The 19,549-nt window shown below is 53.1% G+C and overlaps 2 protein-coding genes across 4 annotated transcripts; both read right to left on the reverse strand.

The window, feature by feature from the left end:
• Positions 1-954: 954 nt before the first annotated feature.
• Positions 955-9,852, reverse strand: LOC119706212 (cytochrome b-c1 complex subunit 1, mitochondrial). The gene is made up of 13 exons (XM_038149519.1): positions 9,726-9,852; positions 9,204-9,344; positions 8,664-8,750; positions 7,539-7,668; positions 6,621-6,819; positions 5,959-6,038; positions 5,696-5,811; positions 5,146-5,289; positions 4,239-4,399; positions 3,179-3,264; positions 2,642-2,730; positions 2,013-2,088; positions 955-1,182 (listed from the first exon to the last, which is right to left on the reverse strand). The coding sequence occupies exons 1-13, from the start codon at positions 9,795-9,797 to the stop codon at positions 1,118-1,120; spliced, it is 1,446 nt and encodes a 481-aa protein (XP_038005447.1). The 5' UTR covers positions 9,798-9,852; the 3' UTR covers positions 955-1,117.
• Positions 9,853-12,058: 2,206 nt separating this feature from the next.
• On the reverse strand, positions 12,059-18,468 carry SLC26A6 (solute carrier family 26 member 6). Of its 3 annotated transcripts, none has more exons than XM_038149352.1 (20): positions 18,419-18,468; positions 17,417-17,574; positions 16,972-17,111; positions 16,766-16,876; positions 16,324-16,496; positions 16,080-16,244; positions 15,800-15,952; positions 15,518-15,600; positions 15,278-15,425; positions 15,057-15,170; positions 14,875-14,952; positions 14,648-14,743; positions 14,419-14,525; positions 14,261-14,330; positions 14,001-14,093; positions 13,796-13,900; positions 13,096-13,272; positions 12,918-12,972; positions 12,510-12,631; positions 12,059-12,430 (listed from the first exon to the last, which is right to left on the reverse strand). In XM_038149352.1, the coding sequence occupies exons 2-20, from the start codon at positions 17,542-17,544 to the stop codon at positions 12,407-12,409; spliced, it is 2,142 nt and encodes a 713-aa protein (XP_038005280.1). In that variant the 5' UTR covers positions 17,545-17,574; positions 18,419-18,468; the 3' UTR covers positions 12,059-12,406. The 3 variants fall into 3 exon arrangements, with proteins under 3 accessions (XP_038005280.1, XP_038005279.1, XP_038005281.1); XM_038149351.1 differs by lacking the exon at positions 18,419-18,468 and adding an exon at positions 17,940-18,229; XM_038149353.1 differs by lacking the exon at positions 18,419-18,468 and adding an exon at positions 17,728-17,871.
• Positions 18,469-19,549: the final 1,081 nt, after the last annotated feature.

Genomic DNA, 19,549 nt, shown 5'->3' on the forward strand with positions numbered 1-19,549 from the left:
CCAGGAGGAGGGGAAAATACATAGCAATGGAAGATAAAAGAGGATTACAGTCTGATTGCAGTCACAAAACCAAGACAGAACCATTTACTGGTTCCACAAGGCTGGAGGCATAAGTGAGCTTGTTTAGTTGTTCAGCCCTCAGTGCACTTGTAACAAGCCAGAGCTTGTGACAATAGTTAAACCCAAATTGCATCAAGAGCATTTAACAGTTTCAAACTTGCCTAGTATATGCAATGGGCTCAGACACACTGACTCTCTGATCAAGAATCCAGATTCAGCAGAAATGATTTAGAACACTGGATTAGTCTCAAGTGTAATGACTAACTCTGAGAAAATTTTACACTATTTTTAAATCTCCCTTGTCAGGGCAGAACCTGGAAATTAAATGAGAACCTTAGAGACATTTATCCCAAAGAGAAAAATCAAACAGGAATACCTTGCAGCTTCCAAGGGTAGCTGTGACAGGCTAGTGCCACCTGGTGGGAAACTTTTCTCCATCCCCCTTGCTCAGCTTTCTCTTCCATGTTCTAACTTCCCAGAGGAAAGACAACGGAGTAACAACCAGTTTAACACCAAAAAGGCAGAGCTGGGTAGCTCTTCCAACTACTCAGACCTAGAGATTATCTTATGGGCACAGGCCAGTAAGAAGGTTCTCAGTTATTGCCTAGCTGAGCCTGACTGCGTGGAGAGTAAAACAAGAATGTGTAGTCCAACACCACCAGTACACAATAATCTCTGCTCATTACTGAGCTGGTTTACAGATAACCAGGAAGCTTAAGATGAGAGGCAACACATCTCCATGTAGAAACACATGGGTTGTTATAACATAGCCCCTCTGGACAGATGTTTGCCTATCGACAGCTCCAGCTCCTCACAGCCTGTCTCCCCGATTTGGGGAGACAGTTTTAACACTGTCGACACACACCACCCAGGAAGAACAGTTGACTACCAGCAGAACCAACTCCACATAGGATGTATTTATTTTTATACATTTAACACAGAGAAGACAGCCGCTTTGAATGGACTCAGCTTGCCCATGGTGCCCAAGACATTCAGTGCCAGGGGGAACCTGGCACAGTCCACAGCTCCATTGTTTCCAATCTGCAGGCAACCCACGCTAGAGACGGACCCAGTACATGGCACTGCGGATGCGGTTGTAATCCAAGAGCTGCTCAATGGGACCTGAGAGAACAGGAGTAAAGTTACTTTGAGACATAGTTAAAAATCCCTGGACAGTTTCTTATGGTCTTTAAAGCAGATGGTGGCAGAGCAGCCTGTGCTCACAATCCATAGCAGCTCAGCACAAAACCAGGCAACTACAGCTCAAACCTGCATCAGGAAAACTAGCAGATACCAGCTATTGACAGACAAGGTGTTCTCTCACACTGCCCCACAATGCACAGTACAGCTCCCCATACAGGTATCAAATACAAATACAGGGAACCACTGAGTCATTTCAACATTTCAATTTCCTGCTCTAACACTGTCTCCCTTTTCCAACCTGGTCCACTTTGAAGGCCAGAGGAAACAGCTGCAAGGAGGAGGGGAATTCTCAACACACAGGAAGGAGACAGCAGAGCTGAGCTGCTTAGGCAGGTTTTCTGAAAGGAATTTGTCCTTGGCCAGACAGACATGCCAGAGCAGCACAGGAGAATCAGGTCCCTTCACTTCCCTTACATAAACCACCCTGACCCCAGGGTAAGGACACCTGGCAGACATGCTGGGCCCGCACCCAGCTATAGGACTCCCAGTCTTAGTCACAGCTCCACAGCAGGCAGGGCGGGAGGACAGCCAGCAGCTCACTGCCACTGCATCTCCATCACCTGCAAGTCTGATCTCGTGGCAAATGTGCCTTGGCACACCTCACGTGCAGAGGCAGGAGGGTATCAGTGAAGAACCAGAGTGGCTTAACGAGTCAGGACAGACACATGAGGACTGCCTGTAACACTTCCACTCTGCTCTTGGCCCTGCCCTGTCTTTTAAGTGTGTACTGATTGTCACCTACTACTCACCAACTGCTGCAAGTGCCGGGCATTTGTCATAGATGTATTTACTGCACACATCTCTCACCATTCTTGCATCAACGGCCTGAAAAAGATCAAACAAGTAATTAACGACTCTTCCAGCAGATCTACACTTCTCAAAGTTGCAACTAACTGTTGCCAATACATATCAAGATCATTAAAAGATACAATCAGACCCTTGGGCCATCTGCACCAACTGCCCAGCTCTGCCTGCAATGGTGGCTAACATCCCTACACAGTGCATTCTCCTGTGGATACAGAAGACAAGGCCAAAATCAGAAGTCTTCTAAGGAATAGAATGGCTGCAGAAATTCCACAGACTTGGTGTGGGACATCACTAGGAAAACTGTTACAGGAATTTCAGGTTGTGCTGCTTAACACAACTGTACGCCCTCTTTTTGGGATGGACTGACTCCAGTCACAGGGACACAGGATACACTGTGTCTAAGCCAGAGATTCTGACAGCTACATCAGTGTCAGCAGGATAACCACTGGACTGACGCCAGGCAGTCTGATTAAGGGATAAATATGCCACATGTTACTGCAGCAGACTAAGGCCAGACAATGCTGACACCAACCATGCTCAGGTATACCAGCCAAAACAAATGGATACCTACAGAAATCCTGGCATCCCACTCCTCCAGAGGGATACGGCGTCCGTAGTGCAGGAGATGGCTTCCAATATTCTCACACACTCGTGTGGTACCTGGATGTTGAAGACATTGCATGGTCAGTGCACCAAGAAGCCTTCCAGAATCGCACAGCCTGATCATCAGCCAAAGCAGAGTGAAACTCTTAGCATTAAACCCTCTGCTAACAAAGCACGGTCCTAATTCCCACTCTGTGCAGCTCCAGCAGGAGCTACACGATACACAGATTTCTTTACTCATCTCCAAATTGTTAGAGCCAAGGCAGACCAGTTTGAGGGTCTCAGTTCTTAGGTCACCAGCAGTATGTCACTCCTGGGAGCACAGAAGGCTGGGGTCAGTGGCTTTGACAACATGGCAGGAGGAGTGCAGAGCAGGAAAAGGAAGTTTTGCTCAGTGCCTGCCAGCAGAACTGCAATCTTCAGCACAGGTCCTGCTCCCCAGGAGAACCTCGAGCAGAAACCCTCTGAAAGCGGCACAGTGGTCAATCCATCAACCAGAACATACCATCCAGCTGAGCCACCATGGCATTTCGGAGATAGTTCTTGGCTCTTTCCACTTCTGACTCTGTGGTACTAGTGCACAAACGCATCCTGGGGAAGACATGGAAGAGGACGAAAGCTCTTAAGATGTTTATCAGCTCAGACAGACCGTGAATTCTTCCCTTTCCCCAGCCTCCTCAAAAATAAGCTGTTATCAACACCACTTGTCTTGCAGGCTGACATTCATCCTTGATCTCCGCAGAGCAGCAGGAGGCAAGAGCTCCAGCACATAGGCAGAGGATTCAGCCAGCAGGACACACGCTGAGTTACACTCAGAGGTTCGGCAGCCTTGGTGCTGGCTCTGGCTTGCCCAGCAGGCACAGCAGCACGTGCTGTGATTGCCCTATCACAGGAGAGGGAAGGCGTGTCAGCCATTCCCATGCATGGCAAGCTGCTATGGAAACTGATGCTGAAAGAACAAGACAGCTCCACAGTCTGTCTGGACTCCAGCTGCTCCATCCCTTCTTCTCCTGCCAATGGGCCACGTCTCTGGGGCAGGGGCTCACTCCACCTGCTCCACACAGAGTGGCTTGTCGCTCAGATGCAGCCTTGAACTGGCTCATGGACACAAGAAGATGGACAGCCAGAAGGCTCCCAAACACTGGCATGATTCCAGCAGCAGGTCATTCATCAGCCACAAGACAAGAGCCTGAGCAGCAGGAACTCTGCCTGCTTTGCTCAGGCTTAACAAGACAAAGGAGATAAATCTCTTGGGCACCTAGGAAAGCCTTGTCTAAGGAATGATCTCACTTGTATATAAAAAGCCCCAAAGCCTCAGTGCTAATACTTGAAAGCACAAACAAAAGACCAGAGGAGCCCTAAGGGACTAAAACAGCTCCTCAAAAGCCACATTCTTAAAGAGTTTTACAGAAATCACTTACAGGATCACTTAACCAGAATGCAAGTTACCAAGAAGTTCAAAAAGAGACACAGCTCTCTGTAAACTTAATATGCTCCCCCAGCAGCTCAGTCTCCTACAAGAGGCTCAGATCTTGAACAGCAACTCGCGCCAAAGTTGTACTTACCACTCTCCCTGAGCACAAAACATCATATCATCAACGGACAGAGGATCACAAACAAAATGGAAACCGAAGAGGCCAGTGTCAGAGTAGGAGGTGTTGAATGGCTCGAAACTGTGGCAGAGATTATGTTCCACAGAAAGCACAGCCAGCTTGCTAGACTGATTCTGTAAATAAGGAGATGCTGTCAGCCATTTCATTTTCAGCTGCCTCACAGCTCAAATTCTTTCCCACTGAGCTGTTTTCACAAAGACCATAGACAAGACAGAGCGGAACACTTTGCTGAAGGAGAGCTTAATTTAGAGCCTTCATGTGGTCAACAGATGAGAATCACTGCTGGAAAAGCCACAGACAATGGCCTAGGAGTCCATCCAGCAGAACCACTTCCTTTCCCAGCTGCAGATGAAAAGCTGGTATGCACACCACCGCAGGAGTGGAAAAAAAAGAGAAGGACAAGGTCTCCCAGCAGCAGGGGTTAGCACAGATATACAGGCCAGACAGATTTCAGACAATAATGGATGTAATACTGAGGTTTTAAACAAGTTCCATTTGCTCTGCAGTGGTAACACAAGCTTGCATCATGAGACTGTAGAGTATTCTGTCCTGCTTCCATCACCACCCCCACCAAGTGGTTAGTTGTGAGGGTGGGAACAAGCTGCTGTGAATTCACCAGCTACACCTCTTCCACAAAAGGTCCAGTTCATTTGCCAGCATCACCTCTCAAGAACTGTCCTGGATAAGCCTCGATTACACTTCTATTCTGCTTTCAAGGCTCTTAATCCCTTCACAGTTGGAAGCTAACCAAAACAGCCTCTCCTAAAGCACATCCACTATAATAAAAAAGCACATTCTCCATAATGTTTCACATGAAAAGCTCCAGGCTCTCTCCGTGTTGCACTCCCAAGACTCTTACCTTCCCACCTCCAAAAGTGCGGTCGTAGCGCCCCATGACAGCATTAGCCACATTGAGGACCACGTTGTCTGGATCAGCCCATCCTGGCCCCTCCACAGCAAGAGCAATATGGGCAAGGGGCAGACCATCATCTCTGGCACGGATCTAGAAAATCATCAAAGAGTCGGGGAGAATTGCATCAACACTGTGATCTGTCTGCAGCCTGCTGCGATGCCAGGCTGACAAACTGGGGCACTTGATGTTATTCTAGTGAAATAAAAGAATCCCAGGCAGAACTGAACACAAACCAGCTGTTCTGATGTGAGTTTTGCAGTAGATCATATGAGCAACAGCCTCGCACTCCTAATGGATTTGGGTCCCATCTAAAACCCAACACGTGGCAATAATCCCCAAGAAGAGAACATGGGAGCACTACCAAGATGGTGCATCATCAGCTTCTCTGACACACATGAACAGACTTTTCCACTGAGAAGCAGCTGTAATTGCCTTCACATTCATTCCACAGCTGGGCAACAGCTGCTCCTTTTGATGGAGACCAAAACAAATTTACCTCACTCCCTGTGAAGCGACAGCGCTTGAGGGTAGGCACAGAATCCCCCTTGGACGTAAAAGGCGCCCCAGTGAAGTGTTGCTTAGCTGCATCTACCAGTTCTCTGTGGGAAATACCTGGCAATGATAAAGAGAGATATCTCCAGTCTTAAAACAGACTAATTTAACAAAATGATCTGATTTTACATTAGTGATGTGAGACAAGTCTGATCACATGCTTGAAAATATCGAGGCTTCCCAGGATTACACGGATTTAGAACTTACCTCCAGCAGCTGCCAGGACCATACGAGGTGCCTTGAAGTGAGTATCAACATATGAAGCCAGATCTGTTCGAGTCAGTCTCCTGGAAAGAACACAGAGACCCAGAACATCAGCATCTCCAACTCTGGAGGAATGAGAGGATTAGAGGAAGCAAGTTCACAGTGCAGAGACAGCAGTGATTGTCTTTGCTGCAGGGTAACAATGCTTTTTAGAAGCAAGACTGCACTGCGTACTGTGTTTGCCCTGTGCTCTAATTCCAGAACATAAAGAATAGGAACCAGCAGCCAAGATGGAGAGTTAAAGACAGACTTCAATACAGACTGGAGAGTACTGAACCCAGCCACTGAACTAACACAAGGCCACTGCTTTAATGAGCACCCCTAGCTCTCTAATTTTTCAAACAAACTGAGAAGTATGGGAGAAGGTTCAACCTGTCCCTTCCTGTCTCAGGAAGGGCTTGCATGAGGTGGTTCTAAGGAATGCCTGCAGCATTACACTTTCACCAGTGCCAATGGGGAAAACACAGTCAGGGCACAAGGAGAAGCCCCCGGGCTCAGATCACCTCCGTGTACACACTGTGCAGTCACCACGCCCAGCAAGCAGCAGTCATGCACCCCACAGACTGCACCCCTAGGCTGTGCACCACATCCAGCCTGCTGCTCACTTGATGTTCTCTGTGGTCCCTTCAACGGTGTGGGCCAGCGAGGTCCCCTGGTAAGCAGTGGCATGAAGGTAATCAAAGGTGACATCTGCCAGGTTGCTGTCCATTTCCTTCAACTCCTGAAGGATGACGCCACGCTCCTTCTCAATCTGAGAATCCTCCAGTGCACAGTTCTGCACAAGGTCACTCAGAAGCTCCACAACTGCAACACAATTCCTACGTTAGCGTCCCACTGCCTGACTGCTACTCAGTGCTGCTGGAAGGAAACACACAGGAGTGAGCAAAAACCATGCTGGGAGAGGGCCTGCAACATAACAGAGCTGAGTGCTACCCATTCCCAAAGCATCTGGGAGGAACAAACAGCACTGGTTTAGCAAGTCTGCAAATCAGCTTGCCAAGCACCTTTGCCAGCAGAGCACAGGCAACATCTGCAGAAGGTGAAGTATATCAGAAGCAGGTTCTCTTCCAGACACACACTGAATCCTCACAGAGAGTCTGTGATGCCTACAGCACAGCCTCTGCCCAAAACTGACCCAGAGAAGGCAGCACGTGGCCGTACAGAGCAGGAGGAGCACCTGCAAGAGCTGCACTGAGGATCCCTCACACAGCAGCTGTTGCTGACCTCAGTTGCTAAGCTCCATAAAACAGCCACAAACTAGTGAACCCCTCCTATTTTCCCTCCTGGCAATGCAGTGCAGCCTGACATAACTGGAACTCTTGGTTTAGGGACACATGAACACACAGCCTTGAAGCACCACACCACTGCACCGCTCTCTTCAACTACCAACCAGAACCTCCAATTTAGTGCTCAGCTTCAACTTCAGTCCCTGGTCTGCTGACAGAAAAGATGCTTGGGGGTGAGAAACAGAAGCACATGCACTTACTTCACCTCCCAATCAGACTTTGCCCCAGCCATCCTACCTTTGGGCATGTCCTTGGACAAGGCTTTCATGTAGAAGGCAGTTTGCTCGCGGGAGGTGTACCCGTTCAGGTGAGCTCCCAGACTCTCCACTTCCTTCTCAAAGGCTGAGCCGGGACGCTTCTTTGTGCCCTAAAGGAGACCAGATAAACTCAGCTATGAAATGAACTAACTTCCCTTCAGGTCAGAAATAAAGCAATGAAAATAACAATAAAGACTGTCATGTGATTCATAAAAGCCAAGGGCAGGTGCACAAGACAGGAGATTTAATACTATTTAATACTTGGCTTAGTTCCTCTAGATAAAGGATGGCTGAGGTGTATTTTGAAAGACCAACACAAACTGTCAATAAAGCTTGTGTTTACTGAAACACAATAAAGCTGCCTGAAAAAAATGAAGGCTGTCACCACCACTAACCAAGACAAACTCAGCAGGAAGGAGACAACAGCACTTGAGCAGCACATCCCTGGAAGTAAACTAAAAACAAACCCAAACCAAAAATAAGCAGGTTCCTAGCTATCCAAGCAGTGACATACAGAAGAAGACAAATAGAAGCAAAAGACCATTTCTAACACAGGGCCCATCTCTTAGGGAGCTAGCCAGATGCTGTAGTTGCCTATGAAGGCATAGGCTGAACTTGAGTCAGCAAGTCCCAGGCTTAGATGTCTTCTGCCCTGTTCAGCAGACACCTGCATAATTTAAAAAGCAAGAACTGCAGCCTCTGAACTTTGCTGGACCAGTAAGAAAACAAAGTAAAATAAATGGCCACAGGAAATGCTGCTTTGAACTCTCTGTGCTAACCTGAAGAAAGATGATTCATAACACAGCACTGTGTCACACTTTTTAAGTACAACATTTTTTCCTTTTAGAGGAAAAATCAGCAAACAGTAAATAAGAATTACTTTTTTTTATTTATGCATGCTTGCAAGTTGCTGCACATTCAACCAATAAGCACCATATAGGCTAGATGCCTTTTTAGACTTATTTTTGTACTGTATACAAAGACTCTAGGACACAGATGACCTGATTTACATCCTCTTTCAACAGCCACAGCCTCCAAAACAGGAGGCCAGTGTAGGGACAGAGTATTCAGGGCAGCTCTGTGCAGACCTAGCACACGTCCTCACCTTCAAGGCCATGTGTTCCATAAAGAAGGCTGCCCCGTTGGTCTTCGGGTCTTCATAGCGGCTCCCAGCCTCGATCCACACACCCACCTGGCAGCAAAACCAGCGAGCACCAACATCAGAGAAGAGAACAACCAGCATCCCAATGACACAAACACGACAGCAGGGACAAGAACTCTGCTCCACGGACAGTACACTACAAGTACCAAAATAAGAACGAACTAGCAACTGTTCCCTGCACGTATTTTGGCTTTTTCTCTCTCAGCTTCACCACATCTGGTTTTGCCAGAGGTAACTTTTACTGCTCATATAAAAACTGTAAGGCTGAACAAATTTGTAGAGCATGAAAACTTGTATAAAAATAACACAACACCAGTCTGGGCCTCCTGCTGCTATATTCATCCCACCTGTTCACAAAGAGAACCAGTGACGTCTCTGTCAAAAGAACTGGTTCAGACAGGGATCTGTTCCTTTTGGAAGACTAGCTGCAGGCTAGGCAAGACTGATTGTTTCAAATAAGCCCCTAACTTATGTTAAACTCACCGTGCAGGTTGGCTGATTGGACTCCTCTGAGGCTACACGGAGGCCGTTCTCCAGGGTGGTGACCTGGGTCTCAGGGATATTCTGGAGTGTCTGGGCATAGGTGGCAGCACCTCGCTTCCTTGTCAAAGTCAATAAAGCTGCCTGTAAAAATAAAGGCTGTCATCACTACCAACAGACTGCTCCCCTCGGCAGGGCCGGGAACTCAAGAGGATTGAAGAGGTGGGAAATCCCAAGGGAAAAGCCGCACGAACCGGCCGCACCCCAGTGCCGAGGCAGAGAGCGGACAGCGGCTCGGTGGCAAGCCCCGCACTGGGTGACAGTGCCAGCCGCCGCTGCTCCCGGCCCGCTCCGGGGCCCGGGGCTCCCACAGCCACCGCCGCCCGGCCCGCGCCGCCCGCCGCGTCCCCATGACCTTCCCGGCCGGGACCCAGGCGGGGCCCGGCAGCCACTCCGCACCGCGGCGCCGCCCGCGGCCCGGCCGGGCTCTCCCCCGCGCTGCCCCCGCGGGGCGCGGTGACTCACGGAGGGGCGCGGGCCCCACAGCAGCGCCCGCCCAGCCGCGCTGCCCGCCCGGCACACCGAGCGCGCCGCCATCTTCTTCTTCCGCAGCCCGACTGCCCGAGCGCGGCGCGCCTGCGCGGGGCGGGGCCGGGGCGGCGCGGGAGGCGGCGCTGGGCGCGCGCAGAAGGGGCGGCGGGCGGCCGCGCCCCCTGGTGGCGGGAGGGCGCGGCGTGGGGGCGCGGGGGGGACAGGCCGGGGTGGGGGTCCCGGGATGGGGTCCCGGGAATGGGGGTCCCGGGAACGGGGATCACGGGGATGGGGGTCCTGGGCATGAAGGTCACGGGAATGGGGATCCCGGGGATGAAGGTCACGGGAATAGGAGTCACGGGAGATGGGGGTCACGGGGATGGGGGTCCTGGGAGTGGGAGTCCCGGGAATGGGGGTCACGGGAATGGGGGTCACGGGAATGGGGTCACAGGAAGGGAGATCTCTGGAATGGGGATCTCTGGAATGGGGGTCATGGGAATGGGGATCCCGGGGAATGGAATTCCAGGGAATTTGGGTCCTGGAGAATGAGGGTCCTGGAAAATGGTGGGGACAGGTCCTGCGGCATGTGGCTCCCGCGGTGTGGAAGAGGTTTTACAGCGACTTCTGTGAGCCAGAGAGAAGTTTGATGAGAGGATCCATGTAAACCCCTGAAAGAATTTTCTACCAAGGTCGTTGGCATAGAAACCAAGAAAAAAAGGATAAATGAGAGAAACCTGCAACTGTCTATTCCAATGAGCACTTTGTTTGTCTTTACTGACCAATGAGTAAAGTGTAAACATATGAGTTTTGTAAGAATGTTTAAAAAGCATGCATGCTATAATAAAACCAGGTTTGAAGCCGTGTGAAAATGGAGTGTTGCTTTGTATTGTGACCATCTCAACTACGACACTGTGGAATGAGCATTCCAGGAATAGGGATCCAAGAGAATGGATATCCTGAAATGGGCATCCTGGGCATTCTCACAGGGAGCAATGACAGCACAGGAGTGTACAATCTTTTCTCGATTCTTACGCAGCAGTGAAACCAGCAACAAGGCTAACACCTTAAAAATCAAAATTAACACAAGTCCTCCAAGGGGTAATTCTTGCAAAAGACAAAAAACTTCCTTTTATGTTCAAAGGCCTGGAATATTTAGCTTTGGATAATCAATTCAATTACAAATGTAATTGAATGGTGGCAGGAGGGAGCCACCATTCTTATAATTACCAGTATAACCTTTAGTGGGGATCCATACTTGTGATGCACATTTCAGTCTCGTTTCATAAGAAAAGAGGCATTGTTGAGTGGCTTTGGTGAGTGGCTTAAGCACATCTTAAATGTGCTCAGAATAGAATTAGAATCCAAAAGAGCAAGTTTTTCAGGAAAGCCTGAGATAGTGCCTGTGATGAGATCCCTTCTAAGAGGTTCACTTAAGGGAGTCAGTGCTCCATCCAAATACTGGCAGATTAGTCAGAAGAGAAGAACAGTCTTTTTTGATGGTCCTTTGGGAAGACAGGGCTTGCAGGGAATTTGGTACTTTATGGTCTATTGCTTACATTCCAAGAAAGAGTATTAAATACTGAAACGACCTACGGAAGGTGAAGTGATTGTAAGTCCAGTGCATGGCAGTCTCAGAGGGGAACCTATGAAAGCCCTTGAAATCCCAACACACAAGCTGTGAGTTGGCAGTGTATGCCAGCTTTTACCAAATCACAGCAAATTGCAGATCACAAAAAGCAGCCATTAGGCCAGATACAGAATGAAGCAATATGCATCAGCATCAACCCTGGTAAGTGCTATAAGAAATGACAGTATTGTTGATATTAGCAGAAATTTGCAATGAGTCTGTGAAAATTACAAACTAGGCAAAAAAAAGGGGAGGGGATAGGGGACTGATGATAATACTGCGGCATAGTACTTCCTAACAGGGATTTTCAAAATGTAAAGATCCTTTAATCTGAAGGAAAGTATTAAAATGACAGTAAGGAAATGGCATCAACTGCTAGAAATCTCAGACAGCATACTTCTAGACAGAAATGCCACCCATACACTGAGGAAATGGTTACAATGCAATGCAGCATTGTACTGCAGCAGGTGCTGGTGGCTTGGGCAGGGAGGGTGCTGTGACCCTTCTGAGGATGGGGATCCCTGCCCATATTGCTATCCAGAGCAGGTGATGGTGAGAAGTGGCAGAAAAGAGCCAGAGGGAGGCGTCTGGGGAGCCCACCCACAGGGAGGCCGTTCCCAGCAGTGCCGGGGTGCATCCGGGTGGTCTGGCCCAAAAGTACCATTATTGAGGAAAGGGCATTGAAACCAACCCTGGGGAACACCACGGAGCTTTATTCATGATGCCAGCCTGCTGCTGGGAGCAGGAACCCTTAGGCCGCTCCATCCCCCCCAAACCACGTCCTGGCCTGGTGGGGCAGGCCCGTGCTGGGGCAGCGTGGAGGAGCAGGCAGCCCCTCGGTGTGACAGCCAGCAGCAGCTCCGTCCTGCAGCAGCAGCCCCATCACAGCAGGGCTCATGGACAGGGCAGAGCCCCAGCACTGAGAGTCCAGAGGGGCTGGTGGGGATCAGGGCATCTGGGCCCCAGGGTGGGCGAGTTGGTGCCATCAGGGTGGCAAAGCCTTCCGTGCCTGCCCGTCTGCTGGGGGAGATGTCTTCCTCTTGAGGGGCTACATTCTGGTGCTGTGGTCCACCTGAGGGGGGCAGATAGGAGGGGTTGGTGTGGCTGCCCTCTCTGTCACCGTGCTGGGGACAGCAAGGCTGGGTGCTCACCGAGGCCTGCTGCCGCTCCCTGCTGATGTGCGCCACGGCATCATGCACCGAGGGGAAGAAGGAGTGCTTGGTGATGGATGAACTGAAGAAGTTGCCCCGCTCCAGCTGGGCCAGGACAGATACTGTGTGGAGGGATAAGTATCTGAATGTGATGGCACCTAGCTGAGCCCCCCACCACCCACCCGGAGCAGCCTCCTCCTGCCTCCTGTGTTGTGGGGGACACCAGGGTCACCACCAGGGACCCAGCTTCGAGACTCAGATTGGATCCATGGAACAACCTGTAGCACCCGTCCCCTGGGGAAACCCTGGGGGTGGGAGCAGCATGGGGGGACCTCCCAGGCTATCAGCTGTGTGCCCAAGGGCTGGCCATGCCCAGCCAGGGCTCATGACTCTGCAGATCCCCCTCACCCGGGCAGCTGGCAACAAAGACATCCACTTCTATCTCACGGAAATCCCCGAAGATCTGCAAATGGAAACAAACATTTTACCCAGGAAGAGGAATGGGCAGCAGCCATCGGGGCACCCCACGGGGCCCCAGAGACACCATCAATGAGGCTGCTGTCCTGCCTGCTCCCCAGCCCCTTACATTCTTCAGGATCTTGATGGAGACAGTGTCCACGAAGCTGACAGGGCTGAAGTCCAAGATGACAGCGTAGAAGCTGGGCTGGGGCAGCCCTAGGCTAAGCAGGGTGGGCTCTGAGGGCACACCGCTCTCTCCTGCACTCAACTCAATCACCGACAGGCCTGGACCGTCCTCTGCATTCTGGGGAAGGGAAGGAGACCCGGTGTCATTGCTCCAGGGCCGGCAGCACCCTGGTCATGGCAGTGTTCTCCTGGGCTCACCTTGGTGAGGCTCTTTGGCTGTATGAGGGCACAGGCAGTGGGTGGTCCCAGGAGTGGGTGCCTCTCTCACATCTTCACCCACCTTTGGGCTCTTTTCAGATGTGTCAAAATCCACCCCTCTCCCCAGCACCACTCTGCAGAGCCAGACCCATTATCTGGCACCAGGCCAGCCTTTGCCCTTGCTCTTAATTCTGATTAACTTGCAAAAGGTTAATGACTTGGCAGCTCCATCACATAATCATTAACAGCCCAGCTTTCCTACCAACCTTGGGTGGTGTGACCCGCTTCAGTCCCAGTGCCTTTCTCACTCATTGGCCCTAAACTGAACTGGGAACCGCGTGGGCCACCAAGCCCCACCAGTGCACTGACAGGAGTGTCAGAGCTGGGGAGGGCAGAGGTGCAGGATGTCACTGGAGGGGTGGTCCCCTGCATCAAGGAAACACCTTTTTCCTCTTTGCCTTTTCCTTCTCCAGTTTCTTCTGCTGTTTCTTCAGCTTCTTGAGTGCCTTCTTCTTCTTTTCAATCAGGCGGTCCACATCAATGCCACTCTGCAAAGCAATATGGCCCTGTGTCCCCAGCTGCCCCAACACCACCCTGTTGCTGGCAGGCAGGAGAGATAGGGAGCACTCAGGCTGGTGGCTCTCCCACCTTTTTCTTCAGGGCCTCGGCATACAGCTCCACGTTGGCAAAATAGATGGTGGAGGAAGAGCGGAAGATCTTCACGCCAGGGATCTCCTGTGCCTGGGGGCAGATGGGGAGGGTGCTACCCCAGGGATGGAGCCACCTGTTCCCCTCCCCTCCTGTCCACCAAAATGCCCCCAGCCCCTTTTTCCAGTGAGCCACTACTGGAGGTGCTTTGAACTGCCCCCCACTGCAGGCAGCTCTTCCCCCACCCCTGGCGCTGTTACCATCTCGTATTCCACCACATCCCTGTAGACATCAGTGTCAGAGATGCGCCCCAGGATGGAGTAGTGCGGGCTGCAGGGAAGAGAGCAAGGGGCTGAGGTCACCACAGGCTCCTCCTGCCCCTGGCATGTGGCACCGGCCCCAGCCCCGGGGTACTCACAGCTGGGTACGGAAGATGACCGTGAGCAGCCCAAATGCCACCGAGGCCGCCAGGCCGATGTCCAAGTTCAGCAAGAGGGTGGCTATGAATGTCACAACCCAGACCAGCTGGAGAGGGGACACAGTCAGCTGCAGCACAGCCTCTCCACTGGCACCCACAAGCCTCAGGGAGGGTGGAGAAATCCTCTCCAGGAACAAAAGCACAGTGCCAGGGCTGGCCAACACCTTACCAGGTCCACCTTGTTGGACTTCCAGAGAGTGCTGAGGTCCTTGAACTGCTTGAACATGCCCTTGAGGTTGGCAATGATGATGGCAGCTAAGATGGCCTAGGAGAGAAATCTCTGCAGCTATGAGGAAGCTGAGGACAAATGTCTTCGCTGTTCCCCTACCATATCACCATGCCACGGGACAGGCACAGGTGAGGGATGTGGCACTGGGGCTATGGGACTAGATGTACCTTGGGCAGGTCCCGGAAGAGCTCTCCAATCTTCAGAATGGTCACCAGGATGACTAGGGATGCGATGACACCAGCTACCTGTGCAGAAGGTGAGCGGGAGGCGAGGGGTGAGCCCCCACTGCTCGCTGTGCTTCCTGCCCCTGTTCAGCCCCAGAGAGCGAGGCAGCACTGCCCAGACCCACCTGGCTGTTGCCCCCTGTGCTCTCCTGTACCAGGCTCCTCGACATGGAGCAGCTGATGGCAAAACACTGGAAGAAGCCTCCTAGGAAGTTGCAGAGGCCCAGTGCAATCAGCTCCTGCAGGGACAGAGCAGTGGCAGGGGAGCGCCATGCTTTCATCTGGCTGCAAGAAGGGCAAGATTAGCTTTCACCCAGGGTGGGGGCCCTGTGCCTCAGAGCATCACCTGGTTGCTGTCCACTTTGTAGCCATGTTTCAGGGCAAAGATTTTGCCCAGGGAGATGCAGATGGCGTAGCCTACTACGGCAATGGCAAAGGCATTGCCCGCCACCTGCCCAAAGTAGCTCATGTTAGGGGCCACAGGTGGCTTCAACCTACATTCAAGAGAGAGATGGGGCTCAAACAGGGGTGCTGTGGGCAGCACGGTGCCCTGGCACAGCCCCCTGCCCCCTCAGGCCCTGCTTACCCGCTGGGGATGTTGCCCACCACGGAGATGCCAAACTTGTCTTTCAGGTTGACCCCATAGGAGATGCCAGTGGAAACGATGATCTGGGGGAGAATGACTGGAGTGAGGCAGGGTCCTCCTGCACAGGGACTGTGGTGGAGGAAGAGGAGGAGGGCACAACACATGCCCTGGAGCTGCCCTTGCCAAGGAGCCCAATCCCACTACTCCCCACCCTGAAGGGGACAGGGATACACTAGGCATTCCAGCTCTATCCCCACAGGAGGCTGGGGCAGCTCTGGGTACCGTGATAAGCTCGATGGGAATGGGCATGGGCAATTTGGCAGCAAACTTGTGGTTGAGCTCCTTCACGATCAAGATGGCCACCATGGCAATGATGGCAGTCACCAGCGTGCCCACATTGGTGTTTGGCAGCTTCTTGCAGAGATCGATGATGGTCTAGAGAACACAGGAGGAGGAAATGTGCTCAGGAAAGCAGATGCCTCCCCAGAAGACTTTTGGAGGCCTCTATGTGCCCCACAGGTGAGCACCAGGTGTCCTTGGGTGCCAGCAAGCCCCCACTCACCACAAACAACGAGAGCGGCCCTGAGGGCTCACTTTGGGAGACTCCAAAAACATTTTTGAGCTGGGAGACGAGGACGTGCACAGAGGCAGCAGTGGTGTAGCCACGCACCAGCGGGTCTGAGAGGTAGGTCACCACGAATCCAAACTGCAGGAGGCCCAGGGCCACCTGGAAGAACAAATGGCGGAAATGACCCACAGGTTACGGTCTCCTGTTCCCTGCTAAGACTAGGCTGAGGCCACCTTACCTGGAAGATACCCGTCAGGACAGTGATGGTGGCCACCATCTCCACCCTGGCAGCGTCACGCAGTTCCTCATCGATCGTTGCATTGCTGCCATTAACGGACACCATGAAGTTCTCACTGGGTAGCAGGGACTCCGTCAAGCTCCCAATCATGACAGAGATGACAGCAAAGGGACCTGAGAACAGGTAGAGTGTGGGTAGGGAGCCCAAGGTGGGCACCAGGATCTCTCTGAGAGGACCTCTTAAGGGGTCAGCTCCTCTCTCCTTCGGCCAGGCTCAAAGCACACACACTGTACTTTGGCTCTGGCTTGGCCAACCTCCTTCTTGGTGGAGCAAAGTAAAGGCAAGAAAGGTTCCTCCAGCTGCTGCTGTGATAATGCTGTGCCATGGACAACCTTGCTCCCTCCCCACCATTGCTGTGCAAGCACACGGTCCCCCAGCTCACCCACGGAGTTGTGCCTTGATGTTCCAAAGAAGAAGTAGAGGAAGACGGGGTAAAAGGAGGAGTAGAGACCCGTGACCGGTGGCAGCCCAGCCAGCAGCGCATAGGCAAGCCCTAGAAGGTGGAGAAGGCAGACATGTCACAACGGCCAACCCCTGACCACCCCACCTGTGGGGGGCCCCTGGCAGCCTGGGCATGGCATCACTCACCCTGGGGCAGGTGCATGATGCCCACACTGAAGCCCGAAACAATGTCCCCCAGGAGCCAGTCCTTGATGGGGTAGCGGGGCAGCCAGCGCAGGAAGGGCAGGAAGCGGAACAGCAGGGACTTGGCAGCAGAGCCCGAGCATCTGGTGGGGAGGGAGCAGGAGCTGATGTTGAGCACAAGTGCAGGGGGCTTGGGGACATCAGTGAGGGTGGATGCAGCCCCATGGGAAGCGATGGGATCTGTGGGACCGTCAGCTCCATCCACTGGAGCCTGGTGTCCCTCCAGGCAGGAGGACAGAGTGGGCACATGGGTGCCTGGCACAGGGAAATGAACCCCCAGGTCCGCAGCTCTCTGTGGTGGTGGGGCTGGGGTGCAGAATGGGGCAAGGTGGGGCCCACTTTGTGTGGGGCAAGGTCCGGGCACATCCCACTGGCCACATGGTCTTACCTGGTCTTGCGGAGACAGCCACGCAGAGACGGCTTGGTGGGAGGTTTCCTCTGCGCCACCTCCTCCAGTTCAGCCTCACTCAGCACCTTGCAGGGCGCTCGGTGGCTCAGGGCCATCTCTGCTGCCATGCCCACCTGGCTCTCCGGAATGCCAGTCCACTGCAAGGACACAAGGGACAGCTCGGCCGCATTTCCGTGGCCAGGGGCAGCCAGCATCCCACCCACCCTGAAGCCCCTCCTCCAGCTCCACTTGCCCACGGAACCATCCCACCTGCCAACCAGGTGGGCAGGAATGGCCCTGAGGATAGGCACCAGCCGAGTTTTAGGAATCCTGAAGCAGCAGCACTGCCTCAATATGGAGAGCAGTAGGCAGTCAGCAGGTGGGCAGGGAGGGCTTTGGCAATCAGTGCTGCCCACTCCTGCCCCAGAGCAGCCTCATCCACCCCACTGAAATGCACGGGTGGGGTCTGCCAGCAGAGCTGCCTGGAGGAGGCTCCTTCTCCACCTGCCCAGGCAGGACCCACCTTGGTGCCAACCACCTTCCCCTCCGTGTACTGCAAGGCAGGGCAGTGGGCCAGCACAGCTGCTGAGCAGAGCCCCATCCATCCCACAGCCCCATCTGCAGACTTTGTCCCTTTACACATGAGGGAAGCAGGAATGTGAAACCCCGGCAAATGTCACGGCTCACCATCCTTCCAACAGTGCCCTCCCTTGACCCCTGCAGTGCAGAGCGGGATGAGCCTGTGAGCACAGGAGCCAGGCTAGGCTGAGGGCTCACCCTTCACAGGGCTGGGATGGTGGGTCTGAGGAATCCTGTACAAATCTACAGCTTGTCCTTGCTCAGGGCTCACTCTGAGAGCTGCGCCATCATGCCAGGCCCACCCAGCTGGTGACCTGATCAGTCTTAAGGTGCTCATCCACTGGCAGCTGGACCCACAATCCCCTCCCTGAGTGCCTGAGGCTGTGCCAGCCTGAGTCCCTGTGTTACCCCCAGCCCTCCTACCTGCTGTGCTCAGCTTGGTCAGGAGCCACCGGTCAGGTTTGTGTGCTCAGCTTCCTCCTATTTATTAAAACCAGCCAGTGATCTTTGAGACATTGTTCCCTGCCTCCTGCCCTTCCTCCTGCCCTGCTGAGAAGCTGCGCCGCTTCCCAGCCCCATGGATGCACAGCACCCACCATGCTCCCCTTGGTGCCCTGGTGTGCTGGGTTCCCCAGCTGTGGCAGACCCAGCACTGCTATCACTGTGCCCAGAGCCATCCCATTGTGGGCACTGTCTACCACGGCCTTAGCTCCTGGTCTCCAGCTACATCCAGGATGCTGCCATGCCTGAGCACCCATGTCACGTGCAAGGCAGGGGGCTTCTTGCCACTGGGCACAACCTGGTGCCAACCTCCTGCCAAGAGCTGCCTCCCCAGGGCGCTGCTGTGCCCCCACGGCTCCCATGGATGCCTGCTCCCCAACCCATGGCCTGGAGCAGGAGTTGTGACCAGGACAAGCAGGGTTACCCACAGCCTCTGGTCATGGCATCCAGGGTATTTTCCCAAGACCCTTGCTTACCTGCTGGAAACAGGTGTGCTATGCTCTGTGGACTACCCTGGTCTCACACAATTCGCACAGACCCAGTTGTTATCTTGTTCCAAAGGTCCCCCGCGGGTGCTATAGTCCCACTGAACCCATCACACCCCCCTGGGCTGTATCACAACTTAGAAGTGGCTGCAGGGAATTTCTGAGTCACGTTGGCCCAGGCCCCATGGGACACGGCAGCGGAAATCCAGGCTCAAATTTCTGACTAGTAGCAAGGTGTGGTGTGAAGGCAGTGGGCAGGGCCAGGCATTAGAGAATCCTGGGTCCCCTGGATGGTGGGATGGGACTGAGAAGCAGCAGGAGCGGTGACATCCAGGACCACAATCTCCGGAGTAGGGGCAACTTGTCTCCATCCCTGGTGCCTTGTGGGGGCAGCCTGCGGCCACCTTGGCTCTCTCTGTGGTGAGCACAACCCAAGTCCCACAGCTTTCAGTGAGGCTGAGCCTCTTCCCTCAACCCATCCCTGGCCCTCCCTGTCCACCTTCATGCCCATCAGTTGTCAGGTGAAGGCATGTCCAGCACAGGCACCCACATACGCCTGCTGCCCCCT

This window comes from Motacilla alba, chromosome 12, assembly GCF_015832195.1.
Source record: "Motacilla alba alba isolate MOTALB_02 chromosome 12, Motacilla_alba_V1.0_pri, whole genome shotgun sequence".
NCBI lineage: Eukaryota > Metazoa > Chordata > Aves > Passeriformes > Motacillidae > Motacilla > Motacilla alba.

Excerpts from the sequence above, each read along its gene's own strand:
- LOC119706212 (XM_038149519.1), bottom strand. The coding sequence starts at position 9,797 with ATGGCGGCGCGCTCGGTGTGCCGGGCGGGCAGCGCGGCTGGGCGGGCG. Across the intron at positions 9,345-9,725 it reads TGTGGGGCCCGCGCCCCTCC|GCAGCTTTATTGACTTTGAC; the intron begins GTGAGTCACCGC and ends TTATTTTTACAG. Across the intron at positions 1,183-2,012 it reads CCCGGCACTTGCAGCAGTTG|GTCCCATTGAGCAGCTCTTG; the intron begins GTGAGTAGTAGG and ends CTGTTCTCTCAG.
- SLC26A6 (XM_038149351.1), bottom strand. The coding sequence starts at position 18,059 with ATGTGTAAAGGGACAAAGTCTGCAGATGGGGCTGTGGGATGGATGGGG. Across the intron at positions 17,112-17,416 it reads GGCTGTCTCCGCAAGACCAG|ATGCTCGGGCTCTGCTGCCA; the intron begins GTAAGACCATGT and ends CCTCCCCACCAG. Across the intron at positions 15,953-16,079 it reads GGCCGCTCTCGTTGTTTGTG|ACCATCATCGATCTCTGCAA; the intron begins GTGAGTGGGGGC and ends TGTGTTCTCTAG.